The 12,564-nt window shown below is 36.9% G+C and overlaps 1 protein-coding gene across 1 annotated transcript; it reads left to right on the top strand.

Annotated features, from left to right (window-relative positions):
- The first annotated feature begins 1,998 nt into the window (after window positions 1-1,998).
- Window positions 1,999-3,438, top strand: LOC147284265 (receptor-like protein 44). The gene has a single exon (XM_086244841.1). The coding sequence runs from the start codon at window positions 2,214-2,216 to the stop codon at window positions 3,054-3,056; it is 843 nt and encodes a 280-aa protein (XP_086100967.1). The 5' UTR covers window positions 1,999-2,213; the 3' UTR covers window positions 3,057-3,438.
- The last annotated feature ends 9,126 nt before the right edge of the window (window positions 3,439-12,564 follow it).

Here is a 12,564-nt window from a genome sequence, read left to right as displayed (position 1 = left end):
AAAGCATTTTTACCCAAAATAGTAGATCTTCTCTTGAGAAGTGTTTCCAAGTACATAAAAAAAAAACATTTCCTATAAAATCATTGTCAAATAGACTCTTAAATTTATGAAAAAAAATCACTTATTAGAATATCTTAAATTTTCAATCATCTCTCAAATATTTTTCTAAAATTAGTCATAAAAAAATAATCCTTCCCTAAATTTAGATTTTAAAATATTCAAAAGTGTGCTCCAATCCACAATCTTCCTCAAATTTGAGGATTGGAGATTAGGGATGGCAAAATTCTTCATGGGTTCATAGTTGTGCCTTGCCCCCTTATATGCTAATTTAATTTGATAAATATAGTATACATATATTTGTGGTGTTTGAGGTTACCATTGAGGTGATATTCTCTAAATTTGAATTTTTATTCCAATATATTCCTAAATTTAAGCAAAAAAAATCAAGATTAAATTGGATATAGTTAGCCATCTCTTCCTTTTTAAAGTGAAATTACCCTCACTGGTTAAAGAGCTCTTAAAATTACTTGTTACCATTAAGTATAGAGACAACTAAATTTTGTAACAGTAATAATTATTTACGTGCGCGTTGCATCTGGCACTTGTGTCAACAAATTTTAAACTGCTGTGACCTTTTACTTGAATCTTAATATTTGTGGAGTTGATTATGTTTTTTAATAGTGTGTTTGTAGGAATTTTATTGGTTTAAGATTTAGAATTAGTATTTTTTTATTTTGAATATATAGTATATCTGCAATGTTGTAACTGCAGTTGCAGTTGCAATTAGAAATATCATGATCCGCAAAGTGATCAATACTTGTTTTATGTCCTCAAACATAACAACAAAAGCACATGTCCTTTGGGGTAATAAAATCAATGGTTACTTATAATTAATATCTTGTTATAGAATAAGAGAGAAAGATGGGAGAACAAGAGGGAGAGGAGAAGGAATTCATAGTGTCTTTTTCATTAGTATAAGACCTCTATTTATAAGTTCTAAAATGACTATGATTACATGGAGATCACTCATAAATTACTTGGAGATCATTCCTAAGTTTCCTCTTTTAAAGTAAGAATTCTGACAATTACAATATTACAAATACACTCAAATATATAATTGTAGATAGCCACATAAATACCAATATTTACAACAACTCCTTTATTTTAAGCTTTTGAATTGCTTATTTAGATAGGATTTTTCTTATTCAAATTTCAGTAATTCTACTTGCCATTTTTTTTGTCAGTTTGTAATCAATTGGGAGGATTTGTACCTGATTTTACTAGAGCAATGGGTGTTGCAGACGAGGGACAGTCGTCGCTGAATACATGCAGGGTGAATAATGATTGATGACAAAATATGTAGATCAGATGGTTCACAAATGACAACCTCTACAATAAAAAACAGGGAATTCCATTATTGTCCTTGACATGAACAAGCCTTTTTCTGAGTTTGTTTCTCCTCTCATCATCATTCATCTCTCGTTTTCTTTCCTCGACCGTATCAATTGTTGCGTTGCAAGATGTGGGGGATGGAGAAGGACACCGATGAGCAATCCAATACCCGCTAGTTCCCCAGAATTGAAAAAACTCCAAATGACCAAAATGCCCCTGGCGTATTGTCACTATCCTGCGCCCTTATACATGCAGGTCACCTCCCCCACTCCAATCCCCCACCTCCAGTCCCTCCCTCGTGTCAAACACTTAATTTTCCACCACCAATAGCCATCACTCATTCACGCCCCAACTTCAACTTTTAGTGCCTCCCACTCTCTCTCTCTCTCTCTCTCTCTCTCTCTCTCTCTCTCGCTCTCACAAAACAGAATTGAAAACACTCAAACAGCCCTCAGCTCCCTCTCTCTCTATTTTTTTATATATTTTTTCTTTCTAAATTCCAATCTGCGCCTCCATAACAGAATATAACAGTACTCAATAACACCAACATCTCTCTCTCTCTCTCTCTCTCTCTCTCTCTCTCTCTCTCATAGTCTCATTACATAGAAAATAAAAAAAAACAAACAAAATAATACAATAGCCTAGTACACATTGGGTACCATTGAGTACCAATCTCTCTCTCTCTCTTGAGTCTTGACTGTCCATTTTCTCCAAAACTCAAGATAAAGAAACCAAAAGGGTACAAAGAGTAACCGGAGAAAGAGAGAGAGGCATAGGATTAGGCACAAAGTCACAAACAAGCAAATATCTGGTATTGCTAGATGGGTGGTGGTTGGAGACTTTGTCCTTGTTGTGGTGCTCATCTGCTATTGCTGAGCCTGCTAACCTGCGCCGTTCTCCTCCGACCCACCTCCTCAGATCCGAGCGACGAGGCCTGCCTGACCCACCTAAGCCAGTCCATCCAAGACCCCAACAAGTCCCTCCAGAACTGGACCAAATCCAACTTCGCCAACCCCTGTAGCGGCTTCACCTCCTACCTTCAAGGAGCCACCTGCAACAATGGCCGAATCTACAAGCTCTCCCTCACCAACCTCTCCTTGCGCGGCTCCATCTCCCCCTTCCTCGCCAACTGCACCAACCTCCAAGCCCTCGACCTCTCCTCAAATTTACTCTCTGGACCCATCCCATCTGACCTTCAGTACTTGGTCAACCTCGCCGTCCTCAACCTCTCATCAAATCGATTACAGGGTCCAATCCCACCCCAGCTCACATTGTGCGCCTACCTCAACGTCATTGACCTGCACAACAACTTGCTCACCGGCCCAATTCCTCAGCAGCTGGGTCTCTTGGTCCGGCTTTCGGCTTTCGACGTCTCCAACAACCGGCTTTCCGGGCCGATTCCGGTTTCTTTAGGGAACCGGAGCGGCAATTTGCCGAGATTCAACGCCAGCTCGTTTGAAGGGAACAAGGAGCTCTATGGGTACCCTTTGCCGCCGTTCAAGAGCAAAGGGCTTTCGGTCCTGGCCATTGTTGGGATTGGATTGGGAAGTGGGTTTGCGAGCTTGGTGCTTAGCTTCACTGGGGTGTGTATATGGTTGAAAATTACAGAGCGCAAGATGGCTCTTGAAGAGGGCAAGATCAACCACATCATGCCTGATTACTGAGAAAGAGAGCGCACTAAGCCTAATCAGCTAATCTAATCCAAATTGAGCTTCTTGGGCTTGGTAACAATTTCAGGTATTTTTGAATTCTTATTGAGCTTCAGGTGGTGTTTGAAGGCTGCTATAGGTCTGGGGTTTTTTTGTTGTCGTTTTACTGATCATCCTTTGGGGTTTTTTGTTGTCTTTTTACTGATCATCCTTTGGGGGAATTTTTCTTTTTCTTTTTCTTTTTTGGGCACTTTGGTTTTCCACTTAACCATTTTGCGGTCTCTTTTCTTTTTTCTGCTTTTGATTCTCTATAACTTTCTCAACAATCAACAGTGTATAAACCCAATTCAAACACGTTTGCTTCAGTCAAAATAGTGCAGAGAGCTCTGTTTTTCTTTTTCCCCTTCAATGCTGTAATGTATGTAACTGAGATATAATGCATTTTCCATTTCTCTGTGTTGTTGTTTGCAATTTCCATCTCTCTCTCTCTCTCTCTCTCTCTCTCTCTCTCTCTCTCTCTCTCTATATATATATTTGGGGTAGGAGGGTAGGAGGGTAGGTTGAGAAATTGGGATAATGGGATTGTTGGGTCAAGAGCTGCACTGTGCAAATTTTGTCTGGCAGTGAGAGCTAAACAAGTTTTAATATAATGTGCTTTTTTTCATTTGCTCTGAGTTTTAGTGCTGGGCCTGCTGGCTATTGTGAGCTGGTAGGAGACCAGCAAATCCAAATGGTATGTAAATTGTCGACCTCTGAGCCTCTCAAAGCTTTAAATAAGGTGATGGTTTTGCTCTGCCTGGCCCAACACTCTGCAAAACCTTGCTCTTTATTCTACTTGGGGTTTGAGTTGTATGTTTATTATCACTCTGCTACTGTACAAGTTTATAAACCATCAAATTTGAAGTTGAATTAAACAAATAACACTATCTACACTGAAATTTTAATGATAGTACTCTGTCAAGCTTTTAGCAATATATATTTTCCCACTTTGTATTGTATTGATGATTTTTTTTTTTTTGGCCAGGGTATTGTATTGATGATTAGTTAACATGTATATAGTGGTTCACATTATTGTAGTTTGGTTTTGGCCATGTGTTCTAGGCTCTAGCTGTACCCTTTTTGTCCCTACCCCATTAATTTTTGGTATTCTTTTTGTTTTGGTAAACGTGGATCTAGCCGTCTAGGCTCCTAGCTTGGGATCTTTGAGCTCTTAGGATTTAATTTGAGTGCTGCTATTTGCACACCCTGTTTTTTCTTTTTGCACACCCTTTTATAAAAAATAAAATCAAAACTCAAAAGAAAAGACACACTTACCCTTCACCCAACATCAATTTTTTCTCTTCTGCACACCCCATCAACAGACGGAAAAAAAAACACACACACCCCCTTCATCTCCCTCACCTGACCACACCCACCGGCCACCAACGCAGCACCCACCTCCTCCCTCCCCTCCACCAAGCCCAGCCCCGTCGCACCCTCCCTCCAGCCCCGACCCAGCCCACCTCATTCCCATCCATGCACCCAGCCCGACCTCCTCCCTCCCCTCCACCAAGCCCCAGCCCGACCACCTCCTTCCCCTCCACCCAGCCCGACTTCCTCCCTCCCCTCCACCCAGCCCCGGCCCCATCACATCCCCTCCCACCTACATTAGTTCTCACAGACAGACGTACATCATGCATATACCATACACCATTAACATGTAAAAGACATATAAGGAAATGGAAAACATCATATATGCTGGATATAGACTTACTATGTATTAATCAAATCCTGGTGTACGTACTCTGTTTGATTCATTTCCAAGTTGTACTGGATATATATATATATGATGATAACTAAGCTTGCAATTAGGTACCCAAATAATTAATTACATGTTGCCTAGAAGTGCATAATTAATTACCTCTCCTTATGCCCGACGACGCGGCACTGCAACTGGACTTTCTCATCTGATCTCTTGATGTTGTAATTAAAAAGACAAAAAAAAAAATATTACGTGAATGTTGTTTGAGCTTGATAAGGTGGAGGGGAAGGTGGTGGGCTGGGTCGGGGCTGGAGGGAGGGTGCGACGGGGCTGGGGCTTGGTGGAGGGGAGGGAGGAGGTCGGGCTGGGTGCATGGATGGGAAGGAGGTGGGCTGGGTCGGGGCTGGAGGGAGGGTGCGACAGGGCTGGGCTTGGTGGAGGGGAGGGAGGAGGTGGGTGCTGCGTGGGTGGCCGGTGGGTGTGGTTGGGTGAGGGAGATGAAGGGGGTGTGTGTGTTTTTTTTTTTTTTTGTCTGTTGATGGGGTGTGCAGAAGAGAAAAAATTGAGTTAGGGTGTGTTGGGTGAGGGGTAAGTGTGTCTTTTTTTTTTAGTTTTGATTTTTTTTTTTTTAAAAGGGTGTGCAAAAAGAAAAAACAGGGTGTGCAAATAGCAGCACTCTTTAATTTAACTTTGTTTTCCTTAGTTTTAACTTTTCAATTAGTAACATTTAAATACTCTTTGATTTGTTTTTTTTTCGAAGCTTTGCATGTATATGTGTGCAAAGCCCCTAGATCCTTGCAAATACTGAAATTTTATTCTTGTAAAGCTCTTTTCTCTTGCCAATCACTCATGGCCCTGGGTTTGGTGGTAGCGCTAAGCAACAAAGATTATAGAATTTGAGAACAAGTATTTTACCACCCATGGTAGCCTACATTGTGCATCAATTATCAAATATTCAATATGGGAAACAAGGTTTTGGTTCCAAAGACTAAGAATACATTTGGTAATGTTTTTGTCACTATAATTAAAAACATTTTTAAGGTTATGAAAGTACACTTTTTAGAATTTTAGAGAAGTGCGCATATTTAAGAAGTACTTTTAAGTGGGGTATGAAATTTTTTAAGCACTTTATCAAAGCGTTACTCAGATTAAAAATAAAAGAAATCAAATGTATCCTAATTTTGGTGCAAAAATTGATATTGCCTAGGTTTTTTAACATTGCAATTGAGCTAATAAGTAGAAAATGGTACCAATTACAGAAACTAAGAGAGCGGTGATGCATAGAAATTTAATTATCTTAAACCCTTTGAGTTTAATAATTTGGGAAAAGAAAAACATATAAACCATGCCTAGCTGAAGCGATAATTAAGACAAAGATCCGAGACACACATGATGAACTTTTGTCTCCAAGGATGAGCAATGTATGTAAATGTCATATTCATGATCAACACTAGGCCCAGAGTTGTCTGTGTCTAATCAACCAGAGTCAAGAGTGGATACCTGATCTAATGGCTGTGATCCAAAAATGATGTGATTCAAATCACACACACACCGAAAGTAGAGAGATGGTCAAATGAGCTTTCATACCTCTCATTAAATGGGGCCTCCGAGAATGGCATGCATTTTATCATGGGGTTCGGCCCCATGCATGCCCCTTTGGGCCCACCCATTCATGTTGGTGTAATTGAGTGATTTGGAACTCTTTGTTGTTGTCGTGAAGCCAAGTTTTGATCTTTTTCATGCATTGCCATACTGATGAATGATGATGACTGCTTAGTCACAATGTCACTGTGTGTGACTCAGCGGCTGATCAGCCGGCCCTCACAACTCACAAGGGATGTGTTCTTGCCTTCATTGTTTTCATTGTAGAAGAAACTTTACTAAATGGATGGTCCAAAGTATAATATAAAATATTATATCAAATTATATACAAATCCTTGAATTACACATACAGATTACATAAAACACTTTTTTTTTTTTTTTTTTTTTCCATAACCATGAAACCTTACGATTTACTTTCTCATCGGATATGAAGTTTTATGGTAAACCCTTAACATGTGCAAATATTTTGTATCCACTGGATTCATATGTTTTTGCATATGTTAGGATTCAAGTCCAAATTATTTAAGTATACATATAATTTCATCCTCACTTTTTTACAAGAAAATGTATTTTTGGTTGTTGCAACATGCTAATATTACATGGAAGAGTCCGACTCATATAAGGTTCTTAACATTTGTTAAATTTAACACGATTGTAAAATTAATATTTCAATAAAGTAAATCCAAACCCCTTGAATATGTTATCTGTCACTTGTTCCTCAAGCAATACGTGACATTCACTATTTTATAGCCTAAATAAAACATGTAGAGTTTGCACATATTTTTCAAGAACTTACTTAAGACTTGAGCTTGGGTTGACCTCCCAATCTGCCCAACTTGCACCCCTAGCCATAGTTGATTTGGTCTTTCTTTTCTAGTTTGTATGTTTTTAAAATAATTTTTTTGAGAGTGCTAGTGTTTAGAGATATGTAAATTTGAGAGTTAGCCGCCCACTCTCTCTCTCTCTCGTCTCCACCCATCTCTCTCTTACCTCCCTCCCATCTCACTCCCAAGTTCTCATTTCTCTTTTTTTGAGAGTTGTTTCACCTATTTGTTGTGATTTCTTCACCCTCTGTGGTGATTTTGCTTGATCTTCATGCTCAGATATGGAGGTCTCTCCTCCCTTTGTTCTCTTTCTCAATTTCTCATCGCCAAGCATCGGGTGGTCGTTGCTTCCGATAGTCCCCGCCTCCCGGCTCGTTATCTTCGTCAAATTCGAGACTACTCTTTGATCTTCGAGGATCATGGTTGGATTTTGGTAGTTGCAAAAATGAATCTGTAACTATATCATTGGAAGATGTGTGCTTCAGCATGGGTGTTCACACCTCCATATTCCTTGGCTTCTCTTTGCCTTTTGGTGGCTGTGGTTTCTACTTGGTGCTGATGGGAGAAGATCTTAAGGATTTTTTGTGGGGTTCTCTGCTCCCTTCCACCTTACGGTGCTTTTTTTCTTCCGATCTATGGCGGCGTGGTTCTCCTAAACCACCCGTTTTTCCTAGGGTTAGGACTTTTGCTTGAATGAGCCTATCTTTTTGGGCTTTTTGTAGTTGTTTCATTATTTGTTTTGTTATGGGCTTTGGGCTTTAGTTTTGTATTTTCTGACCTTTTGTGCTCTTTTAATGCACTACTTTTTTGACAAAAAAAAATTAATAAAATAACTTTTTGAGAATATGCTATGGTGTATTGAGCAAGACCCAATATATATTATATCCATGTAAAACCCAACCCCTAAAATGGGCCTAACACTTGAAAGTTCCGAATCCTTTACTTTGGGAACCACTTATAAAAAGAATATGTGTTGGCCCATTCATGTCATCCTCCCAGTCCCAACTCTCAATATCTACAAAAAAAAAAAAATTAAAAAAAATTAAAATTAAAAACACAAAACCCTAAACCCTAACTTCGTCGAAGCTCGAAGGCTATAGACTCAAATGGCTGAAACTATGATATTCACTTTTTCTCATTGTTAGGTTTTGAAGAATGATTACATAGTATTATCCCGTTGAGAAATCATTAAAATACTTGAATGATTATATTGTATTATTTTGTATTATTGAACTATAATCTTGTACCATATTTTGTTTCAGTCAGATATTATTGTACTATAATCTTGTATTATCCCACGACTATATTGTATTATTCCGTTGGAAGATCATTGAACTATATTTTGTTTCAGTCAGATCTTCTGTTGTATTATGTGGTTCTGTAAATCATACGTGCTTTGAGTTTATAATTTCACGACTAATTTATGGTTTTTAGGCAATATACTCTATTATGATATTCATTTTTTTCCATAGTCAAGTTTTGAAGAATGATTACTTAGTATCATCCTATTGAGAGATTATTGAACTATATTTTGTTTCAGGCAAATCTTCTGTTGTCATATGGATATGAGGCAGATATAAAGGCATTTAAACCTCACATTCCTAAACGTTCTCAATGTCTTCTTATGTCTGCCACCGTAAGGTTTTTTATTCACATAATATATGCACTATTTTTGTTGCTAATTCGGAGCTATGATGTCAAGGGTGATGTATTTTGTGCCATAATATATATATCTCTTGATGGCTCAAGGGTGGCTGTTTTCATTGTTTCACTTTAGGGGTTTACTTTATAATTAGCTCTTATTGACACCTAGTATCTTATGATACTTGGCAGTGATGATGTTGAGAAACTGAAGAAGCTGATTCTACATAATTCCTACATTTTGACTTTGCCCGAAGTCGGAGATATCAAGGACGATGTTATCCCAAAAAATGTTCAGCAGTTTTGGGTAAGAATTGTTATGCCCTTAATAGGAAATGGAATAACAGCCAAATGGGTTGTTTCGACATCTTTGCCAAAACTGTTGTACTATTTATAACACATTCAACATGACTTTGAAGGGAACCTTTCTGTTAGCCACAATTAATCAGTTGTTTTTTTTTCTATGAAAAAAATCGGTTGCCCTTTTTCTTCTTTCAGATTAATACAATACAATACAATTAACATGGGATTCAGATTAAAACTATATTTGGAAAAGGTACACAGATATTTCTTCATCCGTGCAGCAAACTTTTTCTTTTTTACAGAAATAGATATCTCCCTTGTTTTAGAATTTCATTGCATAGCATCAACTGCAAACAGAGTTGCTGGTATTTTATTTGGTTGTTTTTGGTGGCCTGCTTGGTCAACTTAATTTAATGTAAATTTGATTGCTTTCGTATTATTAAAGTATTTCTCTGTTTCTTGTCTCTTAAAGAATACCTTGTGAAATACCATGCTCAGCTAGTATCCCATTAACATTATCTTCGCTTTTATTCCTTTTGCAAGTTATAAATTTTGATATGCCTCAAGGTGCTGAAGGATATATATGTTCATCGTATTGGACGTACTGGAAGAGCGTATATATAGTACTGGTGCTTCTATCTCTCTTGTGAGTTTGTTGCACGATTAATATGTGCACTACAACGTTTGTGCATATATACGTATGTGGTTTTCTACATTTGATTCTTTGCTTTTGGGTTTACAAGATTTGAACATTATTGATCTATTATTTTTGAGCAGATCGATCTGTTGAAACATGACAATATTCTGAGCAAGAAGCCCCCTGCTCCTCACCTGCGTGATGTGCCTGATTATCTATTGGATGCAAAAACTAAAGAAGCCAGCAAGACTGTTAAGCTTGCTAGAGCTTGCTAATGGATCTTTTAATTAATAATCTGATGCCAGGGACCTAAGAAAGTTCGTGGAAACAAGACCAAGGTAGAAGGAAAAGATGGCAAATGACAACCATAGACAAAAAAGGAAAAAGACCTAATTTATCTATTTATTACATCCATATGTACTGTATCAACAGGACAGTTTTGTATCAACTATCAAATTATAGTGATAATATATGTTTCTTTAAAACAGCTCCATTATTCAGCTGCCCATCTCCTGTGAACTTGTGTAAATGTAATTGTTATTTAAGGCCAAAATCTTTGGAACAAAACAATGACAAAGAGGCAGAAAAATGATCATAACATGACCTTCTGTCAACTGCTCACCACACACGGACAAAATCTATTTCGAAGTTGTACGATACTCATTTTCAGTTTTTCATGTTTTGTTTTGATTTGTTGACCAAAAAAAAAGAGTTCTCTTTCGTTTTTCTTTTTGTGTATTTTAATTTTCAAGCATTTACAAACTGAAGTGTGAGATGCCTTGTTCGTCCTTTCCTGACATGTTCAAGGGCTGGTTCCAATTCAAACTTGGGACCAGCCTTTAAAGATAGCCCAATAATTGTCATAATATTATTTTGAATTTAGATGGCCTCTATAAAATTTTAATGTAATTTAAACCTTTTACAGGTCAGTAGAGAGTTCATTTTGACTCACATTTTCATCCCATACATACTTATAAAATTTTTGACAATGTGTTTTTAGGCATGTTTAGGAGTGCTTCTACAGAAAATGCTTTTTGTTCGGTAGCATTTTTATTGGAAGTGTTTTTGTTAAATGTACTTGAAAGCGCTTTCAAGTGTTTTTATAATCTAAAATCACTTATAATTTTTTTTTACCAAAAACGAATAAAAACACTTTTAACTTGGGGTGAGAATGGATTGGGTCGATTGCATATCGGCCAAATAACAAACCCAACAAGGTCGATAAGGCCATTTCTGACGACCAACAACCGACTCACTCATTGTGGGTTGGTTGCGAGTCAGTTGCCGATAAGGGCGATATAGGTGGGTTAGTTAAAATTATTAGACCAACATTTGATCAATTTCAAAACCAATTTTGATGAATCAGTTGGTATTATCGGTCCGACTTGATAGATTAGTTGTTTGTAAAATTATCAGCTGATCAATATAACTGATAAAACAGACACATTCTCACCCCTACTTTTAACTATTTAAAAACTTTTTTAAGTCTTTCAAAAACACTCCCTTTATTTTGTTCACAGGCGTTTTCAAAGACACTAAATTGTGTAATCTATCTCCAATTCTCCACGCAAGCAAGGTGGGAATGGTCCATAAATTGAAAAATGCATGGGGCATGAGTGGTGGCAGAGGGTTTGGTAGACATATATGCATTTACAACCTCTCACCTCACCTGCTGCAATTGTGGGATACAAGAAGATCCACGTACCCCCCCCCCCCCCCCAATCCCATCAATGAGGCAACCGTTTTGGATACTAATTATTCTTTATTGTTTTTTTCCCCTTCACATCAATCTCTTAATTTCTTATGTCCAAAGTCCAAACACACACACAACATACACAATTATTTGTTTTTTTCCTCATTAAGATTTGTTTTCGACTTTCAGGTGACGGCACATGTGGTTGTCATAATTTTCTTGTGGCTACAATTTGATGGCAAATTTACCAAATTCTGTAAATTTATGCTTATCATATTTTATTGTGCAGAGGCCTTCTAAGAATGTGTATAATGGATATAATGTTATGTGCATGTACTTATATGGCTAGGATGGAAATAGTGTCTTATGTCATTTTAGATTTGTGTCAAATACCGATCAACCTTAGCATGTTAGTTTTGAATTACATTCGAATGGTATCGTGTTTTAATTGTGTTGAAAATTATCACCCAATTTCGTAGTCTATAAGTTAACAGAAAACATAACATCTATAAAATGTTATTAAATTTTTTTATCACCTAACACATGGTACTTTCTAGGTTTAAAACTAGTTTCAAAGACATGTTGTGTGAATTAACTAACTAGACATTTGGTACATTTTGAGTTGATTTAGTTTAAGAAGTTTGAAAATGAGAAATCAATTTCATTCTTAGTAAGTATAAGAAAGAGAAATCAATTCCTAGACTAAGAGAATTTGATGCCTTTATTGGGAAAAAATAAAATCTTTGCTCCAGTTTGAGTTTTGTTTCCTCCCTCTTAAAAAAATATTTATTGTTTTTTTTTTACAAAATTAACTTTGCTATTATTTCAAAATGTCATATGTTATTATTTCACATATTTTCATTTTTTAGATAAATAATAAACTATGGTATAATTGAAAAACTTAACACTTTTTATTTTCAATTTTTTGACAAACCAAATGTATGAATAAAAATAAAAAAGTAATTACTAATTTACTTTCTCATGATTAACAAACACAGACAAAAAAATTTAAGATTCCTTAACTTCCGAAAAAATGGAAAGAAATTGATTTCTCAAAGTTCCGAAAACCAAAACCAAACACC

This window comes from Dryas octopetala, chromosome 5 (genome assembly GCF_963921425.1).
Source record: "Dryas octopetala chromosome 5, drDryOcto1.1, whole genome shotgun sequence".
Taxonomy (NCBI): Eukaryota; Viridiplantae; Streptophyta; class Magnoliopsida; order Rosales; family Rosaceae; genus Dryas; species Dryas octopetala.
Note: the sequence above shows the minus strand (reverse complement) of the source record. Positions and strands in the feature narration are given on the sequence as shown.